The sequence below is a fragment of the Ammospiza nelsoni genome, chromosome 3, assembly GCF_027579445.1.
Source record: "Ammospiza nelsoni isolate bAmmNel1 chromosome 3, bAmmNel1.pri, whole genome shotgun sequence".
In the NCBI taxonomy this organism is placed as follows: domain Eukaryota; kingdom Metazoa; phylum Chordata; class Aves; order Passeriformes; family Passerellidae; genus Ammospiza; species Ammospiza nelsoni.
The window spans coordinates 22,922,808-22,949,426 of NC_080635.1; the positions used below are offsets into that span (position 1 = coordinate 22,922,808).

General features: G+C 45.4%; 3 protein-coding genes across 6 annotated transcripts; 2 read left to right on the plus strand and 1 right to left on the minus strand.

Annotated features, from left to right (window-relative positions):
• Positions 1-1,228: 1,228 nt before the first annotated feature.
• TATDN3 (TatD DNase domain containing 3) lies at positions 1,229-6,523 on the minus strand. Of its 4 annotated transcripts, none has more exons than XM_059468965.1 (10): positions 6,425-6,523; positions 6,308-6,340; positions 6,154-6,227; positions 5,885-5,969; positions 5,072-5,134; positions 3,943-4,052; positions 3,497-3,552; positions 2,572-2,684; positions 1,721-1,795; positions 1,229-1,444 (listed from the first exon to the last, which is right to left on the minus strand). In XM_059468965.1, exons 1-10 carry the CDS (start codon positions 6,476-6,478, stop codon positions 1,301-1,303), a joined length of 807 nt encoding a protein of 268 aa, XP_059324948.1. In that variant the 5' UTR covers positions 6,479-6,523; the 3' UTR covers positions 1,229-1,300. The 4 variants fall into 4 exon arrangements, with proteins under 4 accessions (XP_059324948.1, XP_059324947.1, XP_059324946.1 ...); XM_059468964.1 differs by having other exon boundaries at positions 1,721-1,798; XM_059468963.1 differs by having other exon boundaries at positions 1,721-1,801.
• NSL1 (NSL1 component of MIS12 kinetochore complex) lies at positions 6,477-16,033 on the plus strand. Its single transcript, XM_059468962.1, has 6 exons — positions 6,477-6,842; positions 7,042-7,126; positions 8,785-8,915; positions 11,264-11,318; positions 13,891-13,958; positions 14,529-16,033. The coding sequence occupies exons 1-6, from the start codon at positions 6,477-6,479 to the stop codon at positions 14,805-14,807; spliced, it is 984 nt and encodes a 327-aa protein (XP_059324945.1). The 3' UTR covers positions 14,808-16,033.
• Positions 16,034-19,464: 3,431 nt separating this feature from the next.
• Positions 19,465-25,039, plus strand: BATF3 (basic leucine zipper ATF-like transcription factor 3). The gene is given in 4 exon segments (XM_059468497.1): positions 19,465-19,522; positions 19,525-19,562; positions 21,224-21,328; positions 23,737-25,039. Coding segments are annotated over 4 exon segments (387 nt in total). The 3' UTR covers positions 23,923-25,039.
• The last annotated feature ends 1,580 nt before the right edge of the window (positions 25,040-26,619 follow it).

The window sequence follows — 26,619 nt, forward strand, 5'->3', positions numbered from 1 at the left end:
AATAAATTCCTCTGGATCAAACACTCAGCACAGATCCAGGTGTTTGCTGCTCTAAACACACGTTGTAGTAGAGACAAATTGTGCAAGTTTGGTGGTTTGCTTCAGGCTGAAAACTGTTTAGGAACACATGTTTAAACTTAATCAGCTACTTCTAATCAAAAGGCAGAACAGCTGTTCTGATAAAGGCAGCAAAAAAAACCTCTTGACAATGTGGTTTTAAGAAACTGAGGAAAACAAAACTTTAGGATGGGGCATCGCTTACACTGCAAGCTTTGGCCCCTTCTCCTCTCTGAGGTGGTCATGAACTAAGTTAATGCTTGTGTATTTTCTTCATTGACCTGGTAAGACTCCATAGTGAGAGAAAAGCTCCACTTTCTTACTGGCCCTCAGAACAGTTGGGTGAAATATAAAACCCACCCCATTCAATTGCTGGTTTATAATCAACAAAGTTCTGATCAGCATTTCACAGGCCCACATCCACACAGGTGCTGAGAGAGCAACAGATTCAGCTTTAGGACACTGGACAACATAGCTGAATCCACAGAGACCACCTCTAAGATATCACAAAACTGAGCTTGTCTCCCTTTCACATCCTGTGTCTCCTGGTACTGAGCAGTCAGAAAAGTGAGTCCTTGAACTAAGACCAAACCCAGGCTTTTTGCTTTGAACACAACTCAAAAAATAAAGTATTTTAAAAACCCAAGAAAATCCATCTTAAAGTAGCCAAGGAAAAGAAGAAGGGCTATAATTCTTCTAACTGTATTTTGAAAAGATGTTGCTTCTGCACCCCTCAGTCCAGTCAGCACAGAATACAGAGAATGTCCATCCAGCTGGGTTTTTTAATGGCTCAGAAAGGGATGTGCAGGCTGCCAGTTCTAATAGGAGATTTCTTACCATGCCTGGGTCCACAACTTGTGACTTTCAGTCAGCAGATACAAGGAGTGAAGGGGACATCAAGCACTGTACAGTGGCCATCACCCAGACTAGGAGCAGCTGGCAAGAAGCCTGAGAAACTAAACTGACAATTTTATGGTGCCCTCCTTTACAAACTATTTGTTCAGAGACATGAGAGATACAAAGGAACAACATGCCTTTATCATGTTAATGAGATTATTATGGTGCACACCAAAGGCCTTTGAGAAATTCCCTATTTTCATCCTATCCAGCTATATAAACACTCCTTGCTTCTTGAGCTTCCAACTGCAAAACTCCACTTTAACACAAGATGTACAATAATTGGTTTTATTAATTACACCACAAGTAATACTTTCTGCAACATCATATATTTCAGTTTCTGAATCTATATCCGAATAAAGTGCTGAAGTTTAGGGAATACTTTTAGTGCATTCTGTGTAGTCACTTCTATAACTTCTCCAACTGGAATTCCTTTAATTTTGGCAATGTATTCAGCAGCAATGTAAATGTTTTTGGGTTCATTTCTCACCTGAAAAACAAACAAAACCAATCAAATTACAGACCCCTAGAGATCACAACTGTTTCAGATTCAGGGCTTTCTGACACAACTTCAGTCACACTGTAGCACGTGTGGCAGAAAAATCACATGTATCCATTCCTCTTGGATGAAGTTCCCTTGGTAGCCTCTTTCCTCTCTTGTAACTACACTCAAGACTACTTCACTACCTGTGCCAGCAGCTGACCTCCTCCACAAGGTGTAGGTCTGGATGCAAACACACAGAAGTCCCTCCCTCCCATCACCTACCTGTTTTTCAGGCCCCAGAGCAGGAGAATCAGTTTCCAAGCACATATTTTCCAGTGGCAGCTGTTTCACAAGCTTCTGCTTCTTGAAGAAAATAAGACAGTCATTAAATGCTTTATGAACTTCAAACTGTGGGGGGAAAAACACGAAGGGAGGATATTCCCTACATTTAGAGACAACATCAAAAGACTTTGGTGCCGCTGTTTACATTTTATCAACAATTTCTGAATGGAAGCAATAACACCAAGAGCTGCTTGAGAAGTCCCTTCAAATTAAGGTTCTCCTGTTCTCTAAATGTCCAAAATACCATTATCTCAAAGCTGAATTCATTGTAATTTATTTAATCATGCAGTTATATTGCAGTTACAGAGTTGCCAGTGCAATTCTAATTTGCTGTTTTCTGTGCATATAATATTTGTGTACTTTTTCCTCCTCTCTGCTTTACCTCTCAACCCCAGTTTGTTTCACTTCCTCCTAAGTACCTAGCCTCATCCCCATTTATATCATTTATATCCACCCCTCATGCTCCCTCCACTTGAATCAAACCTTTTCCTCTTTTATATTTCCCGAGCTTATCACAGAAAGCAGTGCTATCACAAAAACTACTCCTTCTCTACGTGCCATGTCCCTGTTGTAAAACGGTCCAGTGACAGAATCTTCTGCAGAAGAGCTCACCGGAAACCACAATAAAATGAGAAAAATCCCCCTTGTTTCTCAGGAATAGCTGAGCTGTTTTAGCCAGAATTCCCCCTCCAAAGCACAGCTAAGGCAAAAGCCCCAGGCAGCGATTCAGCAAAAGTAAAAATGTGCAATGCATGGAGAAGGAGCAGACCCCAGCTGGAATAAAACATTACCTGTTCACTCCTTACAATGGAAGGAGGAATGGAGAAGTAGTATCCAGCTCTCACCCCTTCCATGGCTACAGATGGCTTCCCATCAAAGGCATGGAGCAACACCTTGGTAGCACCTTGGAGAAACAAAGCAAACCACATCAGCAGCAGGGTTACACAGGGCTGCCATGCCAGCTTCCCATGGCACCTTGGTCCCACACAGAATTAACACAGAAACTCTGCACTACTGCTCCTGTGAAAAATGCATATTTTATGATTGGCTTTTCGCAAATATTAAAATGAATATTATATGTGTTATGTTAGAAAGTTATGCTGCATTAATTCTCTTAAGTAGTGTGTTAAATGTAGTTTTAGGTTATAAAAAATGTTAAAATAGAAACTATGCTATGTAGGATACTTTTTTTAAAGAAAGGACTTGCAGTGAGATAGCAGCCACAGGACACTTAAATCTTTCAGAGAAAGAGAATTTATTGCCCCATTATCAGAAGAAATGAACTTCTTCCTGCCTCGAAGGCACTGTTAGGATTCAGAGGAAGAAGTTGACACTGACCAGACAGAATCCTGTGTTTGAATGGAATTTATGCATCATGTATGAGATGTATGAATATTCAATGGGCTATTGCTTTTAAGGGTTAATCCTCTGTTAACGGGTGTCCTTCCCAGAAAAAGGTACCCAGACATCCGTAACTCTTTGTCTCTATTGTCTCATATTGTCCTAATTGAAATTGTCCCAATTATTATTACTCTAATTGTATTACTATTTTTATAACCATTTTATTACTATTAAACTTTTAAAAATTTAAAACCAAGTGACTGGCATTTTTCACAGTCCTGAATTAAACACACACAAACTGATGTGAGGACATGGCACAACTAGAGAAATCCTGTTGGCCAAAGCCACGGCAGAGGAAATGCATGAAAACCTTACCTTGTTCCTTCAGGAGATTGATGGTTGGTCTTCCAGCTGAGCGGGAATGAACATTTCTGCACAGCAAGGAGAGGCCCAGCATTAGGAAATTTAGCCAAATACCCTTTTCTTGCAAATACCAACAAACTAACAGTATCTTGGGATGAAAATAATGACTCCATACAATAACTTTTATCAAGGAAAAAACCCAGCATTGTATATATTAATCTTTCAACTACAGTGAAGATATAGGAACAACATAGCATGGACAGGGTACATAAGATGTCTGTACAGAAATGCAAACATAAGGAAAATTCTACAATTAAATCTCAAACTGGAGACTGACAGGACACATTAAACTATGCCAGTTTAATCCATCTAAGGAAAGTTCTGTGGGCACTTAATCTGGAAGTATTTCAACATGTTACTGAGACCTGGCAAATCCTCCTGGTACAAACAAAACCTACAATGGCAAATCCAGTCTTCTTGCCAGCTCAATCTGCTTGATCAAAACCTGTCTTTGTCCTTCCTTCTGTTCATCAGTGCTGGCAAATCTGGGAGTGAAATCTAGTCCAACCTACAGAACAAGAAGAGAAGGGAAAAGTTTTACAGACCTAACACTTAACAGAACCATAATTAGACATACAAAGGCATACCATGATTCAAAACTGCAAAACATTTCAAAATATGAATAGAGACGGCAATTAAAATGAGCTCAGCTGCAGCTTAAATAAAAAAAAAAAAAGCATTCTCAACCATAAACTTTTCAACAATGAAAGCATTTATGGGCAGACAGCTACTAACAAGGGTATTTAACATTTTAGTCTGTAACTGGTTTTCTGGGGGTTTACATTCTATTGAATATTATGTAAGATTAAGTCTCTAATACGTATCCCCAGTACAAGCAAAATTTCTGTCCTGAACCCATAGCTTTAGTCCAATCCCTAGCAAAAATTACCCATTAGTTCTATACTTTTTTGATCTAAACATGTTCAAACGTTTGTCAAAGCAGTCCCATTCACAGTTAGATGAACAGAAGTTCTTCATACACAGTACAACATGACATATTTAGTTACAAACTCTGTCAAAACCTGCTTTTTCTGTAGCCAGTGCAGAACCAGATGCAAGTCCCTCTGGTACTAACAAACAAATCGAGGCAAACTCCATCCTAAAGCCTCAATTCATTTATAAACAAATGTAAGACAGCAGACAACAGATGGATACAGATAGATGAAGGATTAAAAAAAAGAACTGTACAAGTCACTGAAATCACAGCTTAGCCTAACTTTGTCAGAGAAGAAGGCAGCAAGGACCTGCCTTTGGGTACAACATGAGAGAGCATAAGTATGTAATCTTCCAAAAACTCCAGCAACATAAATTCCATCTATTTTCTAATAGCAATAACAAAGGAAAAGAAGGAATCAAGCAAAGCTATAATGGAAAGCACATTAAGAGAACTACCAATCAGCCTTAGTGCTTATTCAGGCTGACAGCAATTCTTATCACACACAGAAAAACAAGCATTGACTCAGTTTTTGTAATTCCAGTGACAGCTGCTGCTGGAGAGATTTAAACAAGTTATAGAATTCCACTCACTTCTCCAATCCCCACCAACTTGTCTTTGTAACGTTCTATAAGAGGCAGTGCAGCATCCAGATCCTGCAAGAATAAAAGATGCAACTCTCACTGCCCTTACAAGGGGAAAGGGTTATGAACCCAGCATTATGATAAAATTGGTGTTTCCTTCACTGTTCTGAAATTCTGTACTTCACAACTTGTCATTACTGTGAGCTCTGCAGTCAGATTTTAGAAGTCTGAAGGATTTATCTTCTTTACTTAATAACCATTTCATTACATATATTCATTACATATTGTTATTACATTCTATACCTATATCTACCTGTCTCTCTCCCTCTGTATATATATATATATGTGTGTGTGTGTGTGTGTGTGTGTGTGTATATCTTAAAACCTTATTCTAAATACTCCTGAGCTAACTTTTCACAGTAGCAGCAGAGATAATTAAAACAAGGCCCAAAAATAACTCAGTAACCTGAAATAGCTGCAGATAGCTCCCTGAGATTTTCAGGATAAGGCAATAAACAGTTGCCTTCCAGTTCCCATGTTAACAAAGGAACATCTGCACATGTTGTTTGCTGTAAGCAAAGCACGCTTGGGATTTTTAAAACCATTTCACTGCAGTAATACAGCCAGATGACTCCAGAAAACAATTCTGCTTTAAGGGCTAACAGGGACAAATGGATGTGCTGAGAGAGCCTGGGATTTGGTGCACTGGGTCTCCTTGCATGACAGACGGCAGAAAAACCACTGAAGGTAAATCAGGCAGATCGGAGCATCCTATCGTCTGTCCTGAAAAGTCCCAGCAGTATTTTAGAGGCCGCGTTTTACCTTCAAAGTAACACTGCGCTGCTCCTCTGGAGAAATCTCTTGAACGGGGTGAACTCCCAGGCATGGCAAGACAAACCCTGGGAATCTAGGCACGGAACAGACAGCGAGAGTGTGAAAAACCACAGAGAACCAAGTTTAACGCCAAGAGCCCGCAGAGAGCGCAGGTTTAGAGCCAAGAAGGGCCGGCCTGACTGAGGGGGGCAGCGCATCCCCCGTCAGTCCCCAAGGCGCGGACCCGGGTGGGCGCGGGATCCCCGCCGGCCTCGCACCTCTCGGACAGCTCCACGACGCTCCGGAACTCGCTCGCCTGCTCCGACACCACCACCAGCGCCGACACGGCCGCCTGCGGCACACAGAGACCCCCGGCCCGCTGAAACCGGCGGGGCCGCGGGCAGAGGGTCCCCTCAGGCCGCCCCGCCTCACCTGCTCCGCCGCCCGCACCACGGCCGCCACGTCCTGCAAGAGACACGCACCGCCTCAGCACCAAGGCTGCGACCGGCACTCGGGACTGCCCCCGGCCGCCCGCCCGCCACCCCTCACCGGCTGGAAGCAGGCCGCGGCCAGGTGGCAGTGACAGTCCACCGGCCCCGCCATGCCGCGCCCGGCGGGAAGGCACCGAGCGGCCGCGGGTTCCGCTTCCGGGCCGGCATTTTCCCCGCGTCCCGGGCGGGAAATGGAGGCGCCGCCGAAGCCGGAGGCGGCGGGCGCGGGGCCGGGGCCGGGGCCGGAGCCGGAGCCGGGGCCGGAGCTGGAGCCGGAGCTGGAGCTGGAGCTGGAGCTGGAGCCGGAGCCGGGGCCGGAGCCGGAGCCGGAGCCGGGAGAGGCGCGGCCGGACCCGCGGGTGCGCTGCTGCTCACGGCGCGGGCTGGGCGCCGTGCTGGAGCTGTGCGCGCCCTTCGTGCGGGCCCTGGCGCAGGGACAGCCCGGCGGGGCCGCCGCCGAGGCGGACGCGATCTGGGTGAGCTCTGGGGAGCGGGAACGGGAACGTCCCGGCACAGGGCCCGGCGGGCCCCGCTGGCAGCGCTCGGCAGCCGGGGTGACGGGCGGCTTGCACCGGGGTGGGCAGGGCAGTCAGGCGGGACGGGCTCTTCCTGAGGGATGCATGTATGGATTCACGGACGGACCGATGGATTCTCAGTCTGCTCCGTGCATTGCAGAACTTCGAGACAGCGGTGCGGGAGAACGTCACCATTAACGGGCAGCCCTGGGAGGAGGCCTCGGATGACTCCCGGCTGCAGAGCGGTAGGCCTCGCTTCCATTCGCTTCCCGCTCCCCGGGCTGGGTTTGGTTTGGTTTTGTCCAGAGGTAAAAGGGGCCCGTTTGAAAGGGGAGCTTCTGACTTGATGTATGGAAGTAAAAACTCATTCCTAGGATAACGGAGCATTGGAAAAGGCTGCCCAGAGCTTGTCTCCAGCACTTGAGGCTTCCACAAACCCTCTGGAGCAACCTGTTTTGAAATGGGCTTTGACTCTGCTGTGAGCAGGAGGCTCTGGAGGGCCCCTCCAGCCTCAGTGTTGGGGGCAGTGACCAAGATCTGTCAGAGGACCCTAGGAGACTGTCTTGTGCTGCTATTGAATATACGGATCAAGTGTTGAAAGTTATTGCTATATAAATATATGTAATAGAAACAATGTATTTATAATTACTGTCTTTTGAATAATAGTAGTGGAGATACTTGGTAGTCTGGTGCCCAAAGAAAATTTCAGTGTGGTTCATTCACTCACCTGTGTTGGCTTTAGGTGGTCTTTGCCTGTAGTTTAATGCTTTTTGCACTTACATAGAGCTGAGAATACAGATACATTGAGCTACCTATGGAGCTGTTGAACCAAAAGCATTGAACCGTTTTTTTGGTCGGGATGCTCTAAACAGTGTGATCTAGTTGAACCTATGTACCTGCTCATTGCAGGGGGCTTGGGCTAGATCACTTTTAAAGGCCCTTCCAACCCAGACTATTCTCTGATTCTGTGAAGTGTCTGCTGTTGTAGTTCTAGAATGATAAAACTCCAGGTACTTGGACTGCAAGGTCAAAAATGCACAGAACTCATGATGCAAAATGCAAAACTGAGACACTGTCATCTGCCCACAGCTGCATAAAGCAGGTGTAAGGACTGTATTGTGTTTTTAATTCCATATAGATTTACTCATGTGCCTAGCTCTGATCCAGTTTGAGTCACCAAGAGATCTGTCAGTTTGTGCCTTCCATATTTATGTTGATCAGTGGCTTAAGTCTTTCCTGTCAATATTTAAATGGTTTCATGGTGATCTTAAAACAAACAACCAAAACAAACTCACAGAGTCCTAAAACCTTGGCTTTTCCTTTCTGAGTTTTGTAATCACTTGATTCTGCACAGAATTACCCAGAGGGGGTGCTCAAAATCCATTGTTTACCACTAGATTGAAAACATTGCATGGCTTGCAAGTTATACTCAGCACATTAGTGGGAACAGTGAATTTTAATCTTAAACTGCTTATTTGTGCACTGCGTGATGTAAAATCAGCTAGGCTTCCAATTACTGTTTGTGCAGTTGGAGTTTGTTTAATGCTTGTAAATCACACAGATAAATAATTTTTCTTCTTAAAAGATAGCCATTGCTTCATAAGAGTTTCTTCACAGATTCAGAGTTCATAGGGAAATACATTTGTTATTTTTTCCCCTGGATGGTTCTCTCCCTCTCCCCACCCCAGATCATTTACTTCAGAATAACTGGCCAACATCAAGTTATGCTCCAATCTCTATACTCTCTTAGCAAGGAGATTCAAGACATACATTTATTTCTGTGTTGATAATCATGCATGATTTTTTTTTATTTGAGATCTGAAACTTCTTTTTCTTGACAGGTTTGTCTCAAAAAAAAAAATTTGAGAATTCCACAGTAACTATGTGTGTTTGTCACTTTCAGATTCCAATATTAAAATTCTGGAGGATGAATTTGATGAATTAATAGTAGAGACAGCAACTAAGCGTAAACAGTGGCCTAAAAAGATCCTGGTGCATGCTATTGAAACCATGAAAGCAGAGCAGGAGATGTTGGTGAGTAACCTAAGACTTCCAGAAAACCTTTGCATTAAGAAATCAATCATCCAGTCTTGACCTTTAAGCTCCTTCCCATGATTGCTTTGGATTCTTTATCATAAAATGAAATTGCTTTTTTTTCATTAACTAAGGGTTAAACTTAGGAAGTTTACTGATGGTTGCTACAAAGCATTGTGACTGTGTCTGAATTGGGTCTGTGGCACAAAGAAACTGCAGCAGATTGCTTCAGCCTGGTGACTCAGGATTTACAAGCCGGTAGGCACCTATTATCTTCGAGTTCCTCAAGTCCTTGCCCAAGGGCTGGACTGGCTGAGGTTGAGGTGCTAAATGTTACACTACATACAGATAGATAGTATCACATGCAGTGTACCGCTTAAAAAATGTCAGTGGCTTCCTAAGCACTTTTTTGGAGCTAGTAAATACTGGGAGTAATGACTTTCAGTAAAGCAAAAGGCAGTGTGGATTAATGAATCAGCACAGTCAGTTCTGTGGGATTTTTGACACACAGTGTAAAGTAATTACTGGCATTAAACAAGCCCGTTGTGTCCTCAGCTGCTGGATTTCTTCACTGAAGTTATGTTAGGCCTCTCTTTTGCTTACCTCCTGATTAATTAGGATTCCTTTGGCAAAAATACAAGAGGCTGAAGCAGAGTCAAAGACTGGCACAAGCTGCCCAGTGCAGCTGTGCCATCTTCATCCTTGGAGAGATTCATGGATGAGGTTCTGAGCAACCTGCCCTAGTTGGCCTAACTTCAGGAGGATGTTTAGAGGTACCTTCCAACTTCAGCTATTCTATACAAAAGCAGACAGGGAATTTTTTAGAAAGTTGTGTAGGAGCCTGCATTGTATTTCTGAGGACTAAAATTGACAAATGTTAACTCTCTGGGTTAGCCAGGCAGAGATGATTTACAGCAAGGAAAAGTGCACGGGTGCACTTTCATCTTACACCTGACATATTTTATGATATATATTGCTTTTTGTGATCTCTCTGTTTTGTCAGTATATTAAGTATGTAAAACAAACAAAATCAACTTAAATTAAATATGCTATTGAATAACCCCAAGATTTAACAAGACCTTTTAATCTTTCTGCTACCTGAGTGCCACAGTGGATTAGTTATTTGGAATGCCTCTCATGCTCCTTTTTTTCTCTTGCTGATCTCTTCAAAGTTTACACCACCACAACTAGATGAATTTTAATTAAAATTCTCTGCAAAAGTTTAGTTTATCTCTGTAAGAATATGTAAAAATACATGTAAGAAATATGGAAAGCTTAGTTTATCTCTGTAAGTGGTCCTTTTTTTTTTATTTCTCAGCTATTTCTGCAAAGGTACCGGTGGTTTCTTTGGTTTTGGTTGAGTGTTTCTTGTGTTCTTTCATCATCATAGCTAAATGAGTGATGCTTTCTGAGGCATAAAAGCAGCCATGAAGATGTGATTTATCTGGAGAGAACCAGTCATTTATTGTGGTGATTTACTTGTCACTGCCAAAGCAGGAGATCGTCCTGTGGGTTTCCAGTCAATGTGGTCTGTAGAGTTTGAGGCTAATGCAAGCCATGTTTGCTCTCCTGCTTGGAGCTGTTACTGCAAACTTGCTAAGTTGTGTGGACTGTGAAAAAAATTTCTCTCAAAACTACAGCAAGGAATAATTAGCTTTCCCCTACTTGATGTTGCCTGAAGAAGGTTGAGGGACAGCTCCTGAAGTGGAGAACACTAACTTGCAGATACTTCTGTTCCCTTGGCCTTGCTTTGTGTCCTTCTTCCCTGTTAGCTGCTTCTAATTGCACCTTTAATGCAACTGAGAATGGGTTATATTCAGTTATTACTAGTTCTCTTCATGTCTCAGTTAACTGATGTAAGGCACAAGACTCACAGTGTGTGAAGCAGAGTGTTCTTAGTTCTGTATAAGTAATTGCAGGGCTAGAGTGTACTTGTTTAAGTACTTTTCTTTTTCTTAGCTTTTTGTCTTAATGCACCTTTTGTTGGAGTTTGTGGCTCTGGGAAAGCATGCTGGTTCTGTGAATGGCTCTTGAGAAGCTAGAGCAGCTCTTTTTCCTCAGTCATGCAGCAGGTGGCAATGCTTCTTCCAAAATGCCCTGGATGTCAGTTCTCATGCTTTAATAATTAGAATTCTGCCAACTAAAGCAGATTTCTGGAGATGTGTTTACAGTGAGTGTAACTGTGTTAACCAGAATGCTATTTTCAGTAACTAAGTATCTATAATCTGTACCTCTAATACATTCTTGATCTAAATAATTTCACCACAATATCCATATATATATATATTAGGTATCTATTAAACCAAGGGAATATTTCACAATTGTTTTTTTTTTTTTTTAATATGCAGAAGCTCTACCAGCCTGTGGTAAAACCAGCAGACATAAGACCTCAGCCTTCTCAAGGTAAAGACTTTGTGGGGAGGGCAGCTGTACTGAGGAAACACTGCCTCACTTACTGGCTAACTGTAAATGTTTGACAAGTTTTCTTTCTTTAAGCTTGTTTAAAATTGGCTGTTTATAAATTAACAAAAAAGCTAGAAGTTTGTCATAAGTGAATGTATTGCTGCCTGAATTTTACTGTGTGCATTTCTCTCATTCTGAGTGCTGCCTGCAGTTAGGCACTGTACTTGAAGGCAAAAAGCTCTGTGTGTGTGTGTGTGTTGGGGAGAAATTGTCACACAGCTACCCCCAGAAGGCTTCCTTACTTCTTTCCTTCATCACTGGTGGTGCCAGATGAGGAACTGATGGATCACTGACATAGAACTTCATCTGTTCTTGTGTTCATTTTACACAAGTACTGGAAATGCTTCAGCCTCTCTTCCTAATCAGTCATTTCCTTCGGGGAGTTGAAAGCTGTTGTGTAGGACTCAGTGATGGCAGTGTTGACTCTCCTAACTAGGACAGAGATTTCATCCTGCCTGTGTCACTTGTGAGGGTTGATGAGGGAACAGAGCTGCAAACAACCTTGTAAGTTTGCTGCATGGATTGGAAAGATGCCTTGTGCAGACTCCTTGGAACAAGGTGGTGGATTTTGCAGCGGATGATTGGGATGTCCTCTTTTGAGGCTGGCTTTAATAAATGGGGAGTTGTGTGTTACCTGTTGTTAAGTATTGAATAATGACAGATTTCAGCAGTGCAGTTCTAATTTGAAAAGTGAGCACCCTCACTATGAATTACTGCACATGATATAACAAGCAGCAGTGCTTAGAGTTTGAGGAGCTGAGCTGAGTCTTCAGTTCTCACCCTGCTGATCTGACTTCATTCCAAACATCATTTCCTCCTTTTAGATGTGAGACACGGCTTCCAGCAGCAAAGCAGCCAGTAGCAGCAGTACAGTGGTCACTTTGTATCTGAGTTCCTTTTGGTTTCTAGTGTCCAAATCCAGGCTTTTCTCATGTCAGTCCACTGCTTGCAAGTTAGTAGCAGCTTGCACTATGATACTGTGGTTTTGGGTTTGGTAACAGCAAAGTTGTAGCAAAGATGCCACGGAGTTTATGGAGCATTTTGGTATTATGTAGTCTTTGGGAAGTTTATGTATCCCAGTTTAGCAAGTACAGTGGCCAGAAACCAAAAATGTTTAGATTACTCAATACCTTTCATTTCCTTGTTTCGTTTCCCTATGTTTTGGAAAGCCTTGAACACTGAGGAATATAATGCCATCTATGTCAAGGCAAACTCTTGCAGGCAAGTTTCATTTAACTGTGTGTCAGTCTTTCTGTACAATAATCCAGATAATTATTTCTTCTTTCACTTAACTCCATCCTTACCATTTCATAAGGTCACCAGCCTCCTCATCCCAATACTTTATTGTAAGAATGCTTCATTGTAGAGATATCCTTCTTTTAGAGAATACCCTTCCACAGGGCTCTGAGATGAGTTTAAAGAAGTTGCTTCTGGACTGCTGATTCTTCCAAACTGAGTGATGGTGCATTTTAGTGTCTATGTTCATGTAGGGATCATGTGTTCCTAAACCAGCTCTGAGCAGCACACTGGATACATGGACAGTTCAACAAGCACCATCCCTTGGTGGTTACCACCTTTCAGCAGGGAATCACTGTAACCCTGAGCGAGAATGCTGTGACTGACTTATAAATGCCTTCAGCAGCACAGATAAGATTGACTTCAAAACAGAGAGTTGTGTTTAACCCTGACAGGGTTTAGAGGTGTGTGCACCACCTGACACTGTGTCCTACTGCAGGCACTGGTGAAACCCTACAGAAAACTAATAGTAGTGGAGGTGAGGCTCCTTACTTCCCAGAAGTATGCTAGTGTGCTCATTTTAAGTTTTGTGGATGGAGAACATGCAAAACAGTTTCATAATAAGCTAGAGTTTAACTCTTGAATACAGAATTAAAGTATTGGTGATCTTATCACATTGCTACTAGAGTCAAATATATGCTGGTGTTCTGCACCTGCTGCCTGCTTCAGTGTTCCTGAAAGCTGGGGGATTTTTTCTTGTTAGCACAGCAGAATTAATACAGTTCATGTTATTTATGTTTGGTTCTTTTTGGTGTTGATAAATTAAACCAGAAGAAAAAAATCCCAGCCTTTATTGTATTTGCCCTTCTGAAAATGGGTTTTCTAAATCTCCTGTTCCCCACAGTGGTGTCTGTTCTCTGTGTTCTGTGTGGGTTTTATCAAATGGAATATGAGCTTAAAAGTTTTGAAAACAAATCTTCCTGTGTAATTATTTCTTTACAACTGTTCTCTTATTTCAAATACTGGCTTTGTGTTTTTTAGGTAAGAACTTTGGGGTTTTCTGTAGTTGGGACTGCTAGCCTCTGCAATTTGAGTGATACAGAGTACTACTAGTGAGATATACCATGCCAGCTGTTCTCAGTGTTACAGTGAAAGGGATGTGCTGCAGGTTTAGGTTTTATATGGGACTTTACTGGTTTTCTGTCCATTTTCTGATAGTGAGCAGTGGGGGAAAGAGTTATGTTTCAGAAGTTGATTTGGCTGTGTTTGTCTACAGATGCTTACATCGCAGATCTGAAGCAGGCGGCAGAGGTGGCATCCAAACAGATCAGCGAAGCCATGAAGGTGAGACCTCCATGTGCTCCAAGAGAAATATGTTTTTATCTTCTTGATCTGGTAATATGTCACAAAACAGGAGTTCTAACTCATCTTTCTTATAGTTTGGTAGAAAAAAGCCTGTGTGTGTACTGAGGAAGCAGGTAAAGCATTGTGTGTGTAAAACATTCTCCCTCATGTGGTAGTAAGGGAGATTACCCAGGAAATGCTTCCATTGAGATTTTGGAACCTGCAGCATCTGAAAAACATCTTTTGAAGACTTGTATGGCTTCATCTAGAGTATGACATTTGTTACTTCAGTACCTGCTTAGGAGCTGTGGTGTTCCTGTGATACTGCCTGAGCTTAGAGATATCATGTGGGAACACTTCACCTTGGCACACTCCTTGCATGGTTTCTGGGTGCAGACACCTCACTATTGGGGTGGTAGCTCTGCATTCACAGCCCTCACTTGCCATCCTGAGCATCATCTCTGCAGACACTGAAGCTTTTGTGCCTGTCAGAATCTCATTAGCATATTGCATGCCTTATGACCATTGTTTTTCCCATGTAACTTGAGATCCTTGGGTTTGTTTTTGCAGTGTATTCCAGCACTCATAGAAAAAGCAGAAGGTTTTTCCCAAGCATTGACTATGCAACCAACCTTGGAACTCTGCAAGCTACGGCAAGAAGTCTTTTCTGGTTTCAAGGTGAAGGAGGAAAACAATGTCCAAAATTCAGTACCACCAGGAGAAGTCACACCAACGGGAACTGTTTGCAATAAAAATCCTTATGTTTTGCTGAAAAGAAGAAAAGCTGCAGATTCCCCCGGGAGAAGGCGCTACCCACTGCGGCGGAGGAAGATCACTCTCAGTGCATGAATTTCTCATTTTGTGCTTTCACATTGGAATCTCAGTTGTACTTTTGTTCCATGTGTTCCATCTTTTTTCTTAGAACTCATCTCCTCTCAGTGCTATACATGGGAGCTTCTTTAATGACCTCTTAAATATTTCTGTTTTGCTGACATATGATGATATGTGATGATATATGGTACATGTACCAGTAGCATCCAATATCCAGCAAGTGTATTTGCCATTTAACTAATTTTTTGCTCTTATATTGCAGTTTTTAGCTTGAGTCCTTGTGCTTCTCAGAGTTCATATGCATGCTTTATGTATGTGGGCAGTCTTTTAGGAAACCACTAACTGCTCATTTACATTCAGCATGTCTCTAAAGAGGTTGGAGAACGTCTAGTTCTCCTAATGCACCTTCATTAATTACTGAGGCATGTGGCTTTTATATTAATGAATTAATTGACACTGCAGCATATTGAAATCACCCAATTTGGTGCAATGTTGGAGTTTTAAGGAAGTCTATGCACACATGTGACATTAGTCCTTGCTATCCTACCTTTCCTGAATGTAGGTCATTTAGGCTTATTTATAGTCATGTTTGTTGAAACTTGGATTTTTAATAATTGTATGTATTTACTTGCAGTGTGCTCTTCTGAACACGAATTCAACCATCAACATCTTAGGGTCTGATAAATCATTTAATGTAATCCAGGTGTGCACCTGGGGTTTTCCTGAGCAATATTTCTACCCAAGAAAGGATCTTGACTTGGGTTATGTTTGCATTTGTGTTGTTTGACTAAACTTTAAAGATCAGTAGAGGTTACCAGTTAATGGTATTCACTTGAGCTAGCTTACTTTTGTTTTCTTTACTCATTAGTGCCTAGAATATTGGAAATTAGTACTAAATTGAGCCTTGTGCCTTAACCATTTATAACTTTTTCTAGTTTATGGTTGCATGTGCCTGCAGTAAATACTCCTGTCTAGTATGTAAAATATTTGTTACACAGTAAATGGAGGGGGGTTTTAGAAGCTTTATTAATGACATGTTTGGTGCTAAGAAGACAGGTCCAACCTCTTGTCTAAGAGACTGAGAGTTCACAAGAAAACAGATTTTAGCATCATTTCTTTTGTAAAAGTGAGCATCTGTACTGAGACTTTGTATATGTAATAATATGTAAATATCTTTCCTGACCTTGTATATACAAATGTGTGTTTTTATATGAAGTAAATTAAATCAATTAAGGAAGATCAAAGCTTCAGATAATATTGTCAGTTCTAATCCCGGAATAGATGGTGGCTGAGCAGTGAGTGTACTTCAGAGGACATCTGTGTTAAATTCTGGCTTGAGTAACTGAAGTAGTTCCATTTACTGCCTTTGAACTCACAAGTGTTATTAATCTCAGGGCTGCAAAGCTTATTGGGTGAGAGAGGACAGGATGTGAGAGGGACTGGAGCTGCAGGGCTGTGGGGTGTGTGGCTCAGACTGCTTCTCACACAGCCCCTTGCTATTTTGAGTGCCCATGCTCTTTGAGTGTGGCGTTGGAAATCCCTGCTACGGCTTTCTTCGCACGGATCCTGGCTGCTGCTGGGCTAAGGTGAGCCCTGCAAGATTCTGCATGGCCACTATTACAGTGTTTGGCCATTTCCTCTGTTAATAGGAAGATTCTCTGCTCTTCTCTGCAAATGACAGGCAAGTACAGAAAATAGCTAGGAATAGGTATCTCTTTGAAGAAGTTCCCTCAGAAATAGCTGGGGTAGGGACAAATGCCATAAGAAATTAAAAGGGAAAGCACTGTGGTTTAAGACTTAATAAATGAATTCACACAGTGCATATTTCTGTTTAGAGACTAAAGGATAGTTAGCCTGCACAGGATTTCAAGTTAGTGGGAATGGATGCTCTGAGTTAGAGCAGTTGGTCTTCTTTTCCATAGCCTGTGTTGCAACCGCAATTGGATGGAAGAAGAAAAATGCATCTGGAAATGCTGGCCAAGTAGACTGTATAAAGAAAAAGATAAAGCAATCAGGATTCCAAGTGCAGTGTATAAACTAGGAATTTAAAAATCTGATGGCTACTTTTGGCCAAGCAACACTGGAAAGAGAACCTTCCTTTAAATGCAAGTTCTGTGATGAGTTGAACTCAACATGAATGTTCAGCAGTTTTTCCAATGGTTATTAAAAAATTCTACAGCCGGTGATACCTGCAACTTGCTGTTCTTCCCATTGGCAGAAATACATAAAACACTTCATTTTTCCCCACTGAGTAGCCTTTTGTCCTTCAGTTAACTTTTCATAGGAATAGGCAGTGTTGTGCAAGACATGTCTAATCAGGCTTCTACTGAAATGTCACAACAGCCAAGCTTCTTATTTTTAACTTGGGGCGAATTGGTATTGCATCAAGAAATGTCTGGTAGTTTTTCTTTATATAGCCTTTGAATTTTGTAACACAGCTCAATGGTGAGGGATGCTTGGGTTCATTTGCAAACAGAGTTTGAATTTCTTGGCTTTTGGGGGCGGGACAGAACATCTCACTGTTTGTTAGTGTGTCCTGTCTGTGGTGTGCTTTTTGCTCATGAGGCTAGGCCATCCCTGGCCAAGAAGAATTTGCAAATTGGAGCAGCATCCGCACATGCTTTTGCTGTGTGTACTTTCTGAACAAAGGGGATTACGAACTGTAAAGAGGAAGCTCCTCTTCCAGAAATCTTCACATGGACCCTGATGTCTGTTTGGAAGCCTGGGTGCTCTGAGACCCAGTTCTGACACGTGCCATTCTCCAGGAGAGCCATGCTGTGCTAAGCTATGATCAGAAACCAGTCTGTATGTGTGTAGGCTGCTTCAGTGCAGACAAAAATCACTGATAAACTGCCATTATAAAATGTAAGCTCAGCTGACTAAGCTGCTTTCTGGGCTGATTTTCTCTCTTGCACAGAAACACTCTGCCTTTACTGCTGCACTACCTGGAATTACTGTGTAGGCATTTCTACAGATGTACCAGAGATAGCTTTAATACTAAGTAGAAACTTGTTCCCACAAGCAAATTTTGACTTGTCATTTCCTTTGTCATTTGTTCTGAACAAGAACAGACTATTCAGGCTCAAGGGGACTGTCCCCTGGCTTGTCCCATGCTTGTGTTATCCTGGAAACCTTATTCTGCAGCTGCTGGGAATTACTCAGTGAGGTGGATATTTACTCAGGACTAATAAATTCTTGGTGAGCTGCTCATGATTTGATGCTGTCAGGTAGCTGGTGCAGGTGCCATTTGCAGCAGCATTGCTCCTGGAGCATGGAGTTCAAAGTCCCTCCGTGGAAGGGGACTTTCTTTCCCACAGATCACTCCAGAGGGCTGTTGAGGTGTTTTATCCACATGGTTCATAGTAAGAGAACATACCTGTTCCCTGAGCTTGTGAAAATACTGCCTTCTAGTCCTGTTTATTTCAACGGAGCTAGAGCTACAAAGGCAGCAAGATCCCAATGCTCTCTTTTTAAGCAACTGTCCCAACTAAGTCTGTGTTTGTGCCCTTGTGTACTGCTTCCCTTTAACTGCACGAGGTGTAGTTAGGCTGTTTCAGAGGAGCAGTTGAGAGCAATTCACCCTCTAATAGCCCTCTGCCTAGTCCAGGAGGTGCTGGTCTGCATCCCCTCAGCTGGAGAATGGCACTGAACCCACACCTTACTGCTGCCTCCATGAGCAGCCCTTGGTGAACATCCTGCTCTTGGCACATTGGATGGCAAAGCAAGAAAGAAGCAAGACTGCTTTTGAAGAAACCAGGGAATGCCCTGTGAGATGCCTGGGAGAGACCCAGCACAGTCAGGGGCTGCAGGTTAGGTCAGGGTATATTGGCAAGTGTTCTTCCCAGCTGTGGTCACCAGCCACCTCCCCAGGGCTGTTAGGGTGGCAAGACTCGGTCCTCCAGGGTCGGAGAAGCTCTTGGAAAAGTGCAAAATCAAATAAATTCATGGATAGCCTGGAGGATTGAGACACAAGCTGCTTTGAGGTGGAACAGCTGGGGAGAAGCCCTTCAAACCAAGGAAGTCATGCTCAAGCCTTGTAGTCACAGTCCCAGAGCCTACCAGGAAACATGTGGCAGAGCACAGGCGTCACTTTGACTCTTGGACTCGGGGGAGCATGGTTCCCTCACCTTTAGCATGAACTGTTAGCCAGATCTTCCTGGAAGGATAGTCTATATTTACTCAGTTTGCCAACTCTATAACTTCATCAAAGCTGGATGACTCAAACTGCTGAGGAAACCAGAAAAAAAGGGAAGTATCAGATTTATGGAGATACCTGGGGCTTTGTGCCCGACTGCCCTGCAGTTGGGGGGCACACACCCTCCTCTCATGGCTATGTGTTCACCTCTGTGAGCTGAGCACAGCCAGGAGGGTACAAATCCTTTTGCAGAAGAGCAAGGATGTTGAAGTAGCTGTCAGTGCAAACACTCCCTTTCAGAGCATGAGGCCAAGGTAACTGCAATTAAAATGCAAAAAGGTATTCTGAGAGGTAAAAGAAACAGTGTTCTGTTAAAATACTCTCGACAGAATAATGGAAGAGAAAGATTTTTGTCTGCAGCAGCTGTATTTCCAGCATTCTTGGTCTGGCTTTGCCTTTACAAGAAGTCTGTCGCATTTCCTTATTATTTAAAGGAACAGGGTGAGTAGCGAAAGTGAAAATCGCTTTATCCCAGGACGGATGCCGTGTCCTCACACCCACGATCCCGGGCTGAGCTGGCTGTGCCGCATGTGGAGCTGCCGATGTCGCAGGAGCGCGGCGTGCAGGAGCGGCCGGAGGTGAGCGGCGGGGAACACACGGACTCCGGAGCAGCCGGGAGAGCACAGAAACTGCGGGGAGTTCAATTCTGCAGGCGAAGGAGCGAGTCAGGCCGCCCGGGGGGGCGTCGAACCCAGCCGGCCCGCGGCCAGCCCCCCCTGGGGCTCTCCGGGGGGATTTTCAGGCAGCTCCTGCCCGGCAGCGCCGTGACCCGGACTTTCCGCGGCTCCCGGCGGTCCCGGGGGGCGGTCCCCGCGGGGAGCAGCGCGGGATGGGGCGGCCCGGTGGTCGCGGGTTCCCGGTGCGGGCGGGCGCCATGTGAGGGCCATGTGGGCGGCAGCTCCGCCCCGGCCGCTCCGGCACCTGGCGGCGGCACCCCCGGCCCGGGGCGGCGCGTCCCCTGCCCCGGCCCGCCCCTCCCCTCCCTGCCCTTGCGCTCCCTTCCCTCCGCTGCCGGCACTCGCACCCCCGCGGGCCGGGGGAGCCCTGCGGGCGGCTCGGCGGCGCCGGCATGTCCTGCGCCCTCCCGGCGGCGGCGGCGGCGGGAGCCAGCGCGCTGTCCCGGGGCGCGGCGGCCGAGGGCGGCCAGCAGGTAGGGACCGGGCTGCGGAGGGGCGGGCGGGCACATGGGGCTGAGTCACGCCGAGCAGCGCCGCGCCGGGGGTGCCCCCTGCCCTGGGTATCGGCCCTTCTTTTCCCTGGAGGCGCCGCCGTGCCGGCTCTTCCCGGGTGGGAGCGCGGGCGGTGCGCGGAGAGCGCCGGGGCACGGCCGGGCAGCGGCTCTTCCCCAGCCGCGGGCAGCCGGGAAGGGAGCAGCGCTTTCCTGCCCGCTGCTCGCACCTCCGCCCGTCGGCCGCGCCGGAGCGAGGCAGGTGTAAAGCGCTGCCCGCCGGCAGAGCGGGAGCGCCGGTCCCCGCTCGGCTACCCAGCTCCCCCCAGCAGCAGCAGTGCCCCTGCCCACGGGGCTCTGCGACATCCCCGGCAGCCTGCCGTGCTCCAGCTCCCCCCAGCAGTAGCAGTGCCCCTGCGGCATCCCCCGGACAGCCTGCCGTGCCCCAGCTCCCCCCAGCAGTAGCAGTGCCCCTGCGGCATCCCCCGGACAGCCTGCCGTGCCCCAGCTCCCCCCAGCAGTAGCATTGCCCCTGCGGCATCCCCCGGACAGCCTGCCGTGCCCCAGCTCCCCCCAGCAGTAGCATTGCCCCTGCGGCATTCCCCGGACAGCCTGCCGTGCCCCAGCTCCCCCCAGCAGTAGCAGTGCCCCTGCGGCATCCCCCGGACAGCCTGCCGTGCCCCAGCTCCCCCCATCAGTAGCAGTGCCCCTGCGGCATCCCCCGGACAGCCTGCCGTGCCCCAGCTCCTCTCAGCAGTAGCAATGCCCCTGCCCGCGGGGCTCTGCGGCATCCCCGGCAGCCTGCCGTGCCCCAGCTTCCCCCATCAGTAGCAATGCCCCTGCGGCATCCCTCGGCAGCCTGCCGGCTTCCCCCCCTCTGCTTGGGGCCCGCCCGTGCACGGGGCCGAGGGATGCACTGCTGTTTGCAGGGACCATGCGGTCTCTGGGAGACCGAGCATCAGCGCTGTAAAGTTGGAAACGTTCGTTCTCAGGAAGTTGCACACCCGACTTCGGGCATCTTCTGTGTGCACCTTGCAAACTAGCGAAGTGTTTCTGGCTGGTGTCTTCCAGAGTCGGGAAGAAGATGACAGAAAAGTAAGGAGGAGAGAAAAGAATCGAGTTGCTGCACAGAGGAGCCGGAAGAAGCAAACGCAGAAAGCAGATAAACTTCATGAGGTACTTGGTTCTTTGCAGGCATGGCTTGGGTACCAAGCACAGGACTTTACAATAAACTGGAATTCTTAAGCAGGCATGGGCCTGTTTTCACACAATCCTGCTCAGAGAGCTGTGGGTGTGAGGCACTGAAAGCGTGCTATGGGATGCCTGGTCGGGTACTCCAGACACTGATGCTACTCTTGGACAGTGCAGCTCTGCCTTCAGTAGCACTGCTAGGAAGAGAGAGACATGGTCCAGCCCTTGCCTCATCCTCCCTCTTTTGCTCTTCCTGTGACCCCCAAAGAATGGGATCACAGGGCTCCTTTGGGCTAAACCAGAACCATTTTCTTCTGTAATAGTGTTACGCTTGTCACGTTTGCTGTGACAGTGGATGAATTCTTGCTGTCTTACAAGGCAGAAGGTGATGGAAGAGGAGGGGACCATGCAGTGGCAATGCTGGCTTAAATAAATTCTAGAACTGTGGTGTCATCAACAGGATTCCCAGACATACCCAGTTGAAAAAGCTTCTTAGGAACTTGGGAACCTATAAGGGTGAGAGCTCGGCTTGGCTGGCTGTTACACTTGTATGCTTTGAAAAGTAACAGTGGGTGCTCAAACAGATGAAATGAAAGTAATTGATTCTTACAGAAGATCTTCATATCACAATGTGTTGTGCTTTTCTTGTGTCCCAGTGCAAACACTGGAGGACAGGGATCCCTTTTCTCTGATTTTGGATGTTAGCTTACACCACAGTGCTCTTGTAGCCAGGTGTCAGCTTTTGGGGCAGGTGTCACTTTTGCAGTACAAAACTGACTGCCACTGTGGCTGAGTCAGTTGCTCAGCTCTGAAGGTTCATCACGGGCTTTTTTCTTTCTCACTGTGCAAGGATTTGCCAGCAGTTAGCAGAGACTAAGAGGGACAGTGTGGGGAGTTTTGGGCTTGGTTTTTCCCAGATCTCCTCTGAGTCAGCGCCTGAGAAAGCCAGGTGCAGGGTAGTTCTGAAAAGGGGTAAGCCCTGGCTTTTGTGGAATCATTTTTGGGCCCTGTGCCATCCTGCAGCCTATCTGATGTTCCTCCTGAACTTGAGGATCTTCCTCGTGCTGGGAATCTTCATTTTGAGGCACACAGGTTTTGCCAGCTGTGGGCACATCTGGTTGAATGGACATTCATTCTTAGCAAGAACAACGTGACAGTTTCACCCCTGAAAATGAGACTGAGCAATGGGACAGCAACATTTATTCCAAAACCCAGGACCATGGGGTTTGGGGCAAGAAGAGATGAGCAGAATGACAGTGGGGGTAAGACAGCTTGGCTGGAGTTTGGCTCCAGTGCTGTGTGCTGTATTAGGAGGACTGTGCCTGTTTCACTCTGTGAGAGGTGGCTCAGGGGTGTGAGGGAGGGCCAGGGGCCCAAAGTTCTGCAGCAGAGGGGAGCAGAGGCAGTGCCAGGCTGCCCAGGACAACATTGCATGAGAGCCTCTCCCTGCTGCCTTTCAGGCACGTGTAGGCTTTGAAGTTTTCTCTGGAGCTTTCCCAGGGAGGTGAGATTGAGTGGGTGGATGTTGAGCCTTGGGCCAGCAGCAAGACATCCATCTGCAGGTTTTCAGTGGGCTGGCCCTGAACCTCCAGCTGTCTGCTCTTTGGGATGGGAAGGCTTAGAAGCAGGGACACTTGGGACACACAGTTATCAAAAAATGTAGCACAGGTGTCTTGCATCCATCACATGCATGCTGCAGAGCAACTCAAAATTCCTCTGCAGTTAACAGCAGCTTGTTTATTGCCAGAGAAGCCTTAGCTCAAAAGCAGTCAGGTCAGGGATAACCAAAGGCAGTGGTCTGGCCTTCTGGTGACAGAATGAGTCTGGCCTCAAGCTGGCATGATGCTTCCCTCCTCCTGAGTTCTCAGGCTTCTGAGAAGGTGGCTACAGCTCTGGCGGGCCTGGAGGAGAGCACTGGACATGCTGTGCTAGCCTGGATAAATGGCTTTTCCCTGCACTGCCCTGGCGCAGGGGCTGCCCTTCTCTCACCAGCAGCGCCTCTCAGCAGTCAGTGCTTTCATTTTCTCTGATCTCACCGTGCAGAGTCCATCTTGGCCCTTGCCATCAGAGGCAGCCCGGGGTGGAAGAGGCCACCAGGGGACACAGCCATCCCTGCCTGCAGCCCTGGGCTCCTGGGGACTCTGAGGGCAGGTGGCATCTCCTGGTCTCTAGGGCTGGGAAAGGAATCCCAGTGCGCTCAGGGCACAGGTTGTAAAGCACCTTCCCTGTTCCAGCACCCAGGCTGGGTCTGTCTTTCTCTTAGCACTTTGTAAGTTGTACTAAGAAACCACACTGTTTTTCTACTGTTATGTGAATGTACTCGAGGTGGAAGCACTGAAAGGAATGTTTTGACTGTAAGTTGTTGTTGTTTCTTTTCTTTCCCCTCCTTCCAGGAATATGAGTCTCTTGAGCAAGAAAATACCTCCCTGAAAAGAGAAATCGGAAAGCTAACAGATGAAATGAAACACTTGAGTGAAGTGTTGAAGGATCATGAAAAGATCTGTCCACTATTGCACTGCACCATGAACTTTGTGACCATACCAAGGCCTGATGCACTTGCCAGCTGCCTACCAAGATGAGTGCTCTCCTCAATCACCTCTCAGTGTCATGTGTGAAAGTGCCATTAACGGGAGGTTTCAAGAGCTGCCGCAGCTCTACTCCACGTTGAATTGTTACAGTCTTCTGAATCTCAGGAAAACACCAGCATGGAAAAAAAGACAATTTGAACAGCAGCTTCTAACTTGGTAGACTCTTCAAGCCATGGTTTTGCCTTTGGAAATGTCAAAGTGCCGTGCAGCTCACCATGGAGCGATGGAGTGTAGACAGGGAAAAGTACCAACCTCAGCCTGGAATGCCTTCCTCCCACACATCCACTGCCAGTAACCCTTTGTCACTTGTCACCCATGCCTGTCATGATCAGGCTGCTGGGTTTTATCTCTCTAAACAGGTTTGGTTAATAAAAGTGATGTCTCATCTCTATAATGTTCTCCAACTTCTTCAATAATCGATGTCTTTATAGCATCTCTGCTTTTCATTTGCTGGTTGATGCCAAAGTCTAATGCTAATTTTACTGTTAGTTGTTCTATTATTTACTTATCGCCTCTTCATTGGTTCCTCTTTTGAAGTGTGTGTAACAAAAGAGTTTTCTTAGTCTTTAATATTCCAAATCATCAGCCCTACTGGCATTAGCCCTTGGAGTGTTTTATATCCTAAAATACGGCCTGGTCAGTTTCTGATGGTGATTGTCTGCTCTGTGTGGAAGAAAAGCAAACAGAGTTTGATGGTTTAAAACATTGTTTTAAAAAGCAGATTTTAAAATTTACTCTCTTAATGCACCCACTGGAAATGAACAAGTATCTTCATCCTTCCTTCATCTTGCTTATTGCCTCTGGAAGATTTTGTCTGTGGATTGAGTTTTGCTAAGCATTTTGTTCTATGTCCACACAGAAGGTGTTTGATAATTGCTTGAAAGAAAAACATTCTGTTTTTCTTTTTGGTTACAAAAAGGAAGTACGATTGCAATGTTATTGAGAAATACACAGAAAAATGTGTTTACTTTCTCTGAAGATTCCTAACAGTGTAAACCTCTTGAAATGTGGATGCTGTAGCTTGGGAACCAGCAAAGGGTCTTTTTCTCACAGTATTTCACAGTCAAAGAGTACCTTTGGATAATAAAAATCTCCTCCCTATTGCCAACTCTCTCACTTCAGCATTTGGAATTTTTTTTCAGCTAAACTCATGGGATTAATTTCTCCCCTCACCAGGATCACAGTATTTATCAGCAGAATATGATCTGAAATGTCTGGATGTTAATTTTTTTTAACTTTTTTTTTTTTTAAGTTTCTTTAGTAGAATGGTGCATTGCTGATCACTGCCAAGATAGAATTTGGAGAACCATGTAGTCAACTCTGCCTTCTAAAGGGCCCTCTTGTACCATTGTCTTAGGATAGAAACTCCAGATGAGCTGTTGGCTTCTTTAAATTATGTGTTAGGTTGTTCCCAAGAGAATTTCCAGAATTTGCATCTGCAGCCTAAATGCTCTCTTCAGAGTTCCTTATGGTCCCATAAGAACTGAGTCATCCCACGGAGAGAATCTGCTGCAGTCCCTCCCTAGGAAATCAAAAGTCTCAGTACAGCTCAAGATTCGAATTTTGGGAAATGTCCTTGAAACTGCTCAGTGTGTCACCCTTAAGAATGGAAGATGTCCTATGAATATTCATCCACACAACACATTTCCTCAGGCACTGCATGCCACTGTGTAATCTGGGCAGAGTAGAGGTGTAATGGAGTAGGAGTGGCATGGTGGAAATGAACAACATTCACTCTGGAAAAACCTGTCACAATTTAGGATGAGAGGGAATAATTCATATCTCTTAACTAGGTGTGTGCAGCTCACTGGGAAGTATCTAATTGAGGTCAGGACTGTACAAAGCTGGTCTCACATATGGAGCTCTGTGGACCCTCAAAAATGGGAGGAAAGATCAACTAGTCCAAGACAGTCCATCCCAGCAGAATCCTTCTAAAGACTTTTGTTCCACAGATGCTCTCTTCTAGAAGTAGAAATCTAGTTCCCTGTGTGAGATCCTCCTCCTTACACATGTATTCTTCTAGACATCTGTCTAGAAACTGACTCCAGCTTGTCACTTGGTGTCATATCCAATTCTGTGGTAGACTCCCCATCAGTAAGAATTGTTCTTGTTCTGCAGTTAAAGTTTTAATCCATGGTCTCTGCACTGGATTCATTGCTGTATTAATTGTACAATGTCTATGCAGAGTGTACAGGGGAAGACAGCAGAATTCCCAGCAATGTTGTGTGATGGAGACAACAACCTGAGTCCAAGAATATGCTGCTGTTCCTTGGGAGGGCTGGGAGCCCTGTGGGAGCCCTCACTGTCCTCACTTTTTCCCCACAACCTCAGGGTACAACTCCAGCTCTTCCTGTGCATCATGTCCTTTAGTAACAGTAGGGCATGGGTTGCTTCTTCCTCCATCTCTTGCATCACTTTTTTCCCCAGGAATATTTCCAAAGGGCCTTTTGCATCATTCTATTTGATAGAGGCACTAAGACACTTCACCAATCAGTATATTGTGTGACTGATGTTCAAAGGCAGCTGGGAGCCTCGAGTAAAAGAAGTGACCAAAATTAGTATCCCAAGCCACTTAAGTCCAGCATTCTGATATATTTATAGAATTAATGTGGTAGCTGAATCATGACTTGACAAAGACCATGAGCTGTTAAAGGCTTCTGTGTCCCTGCACATACAGATTATGCTTTT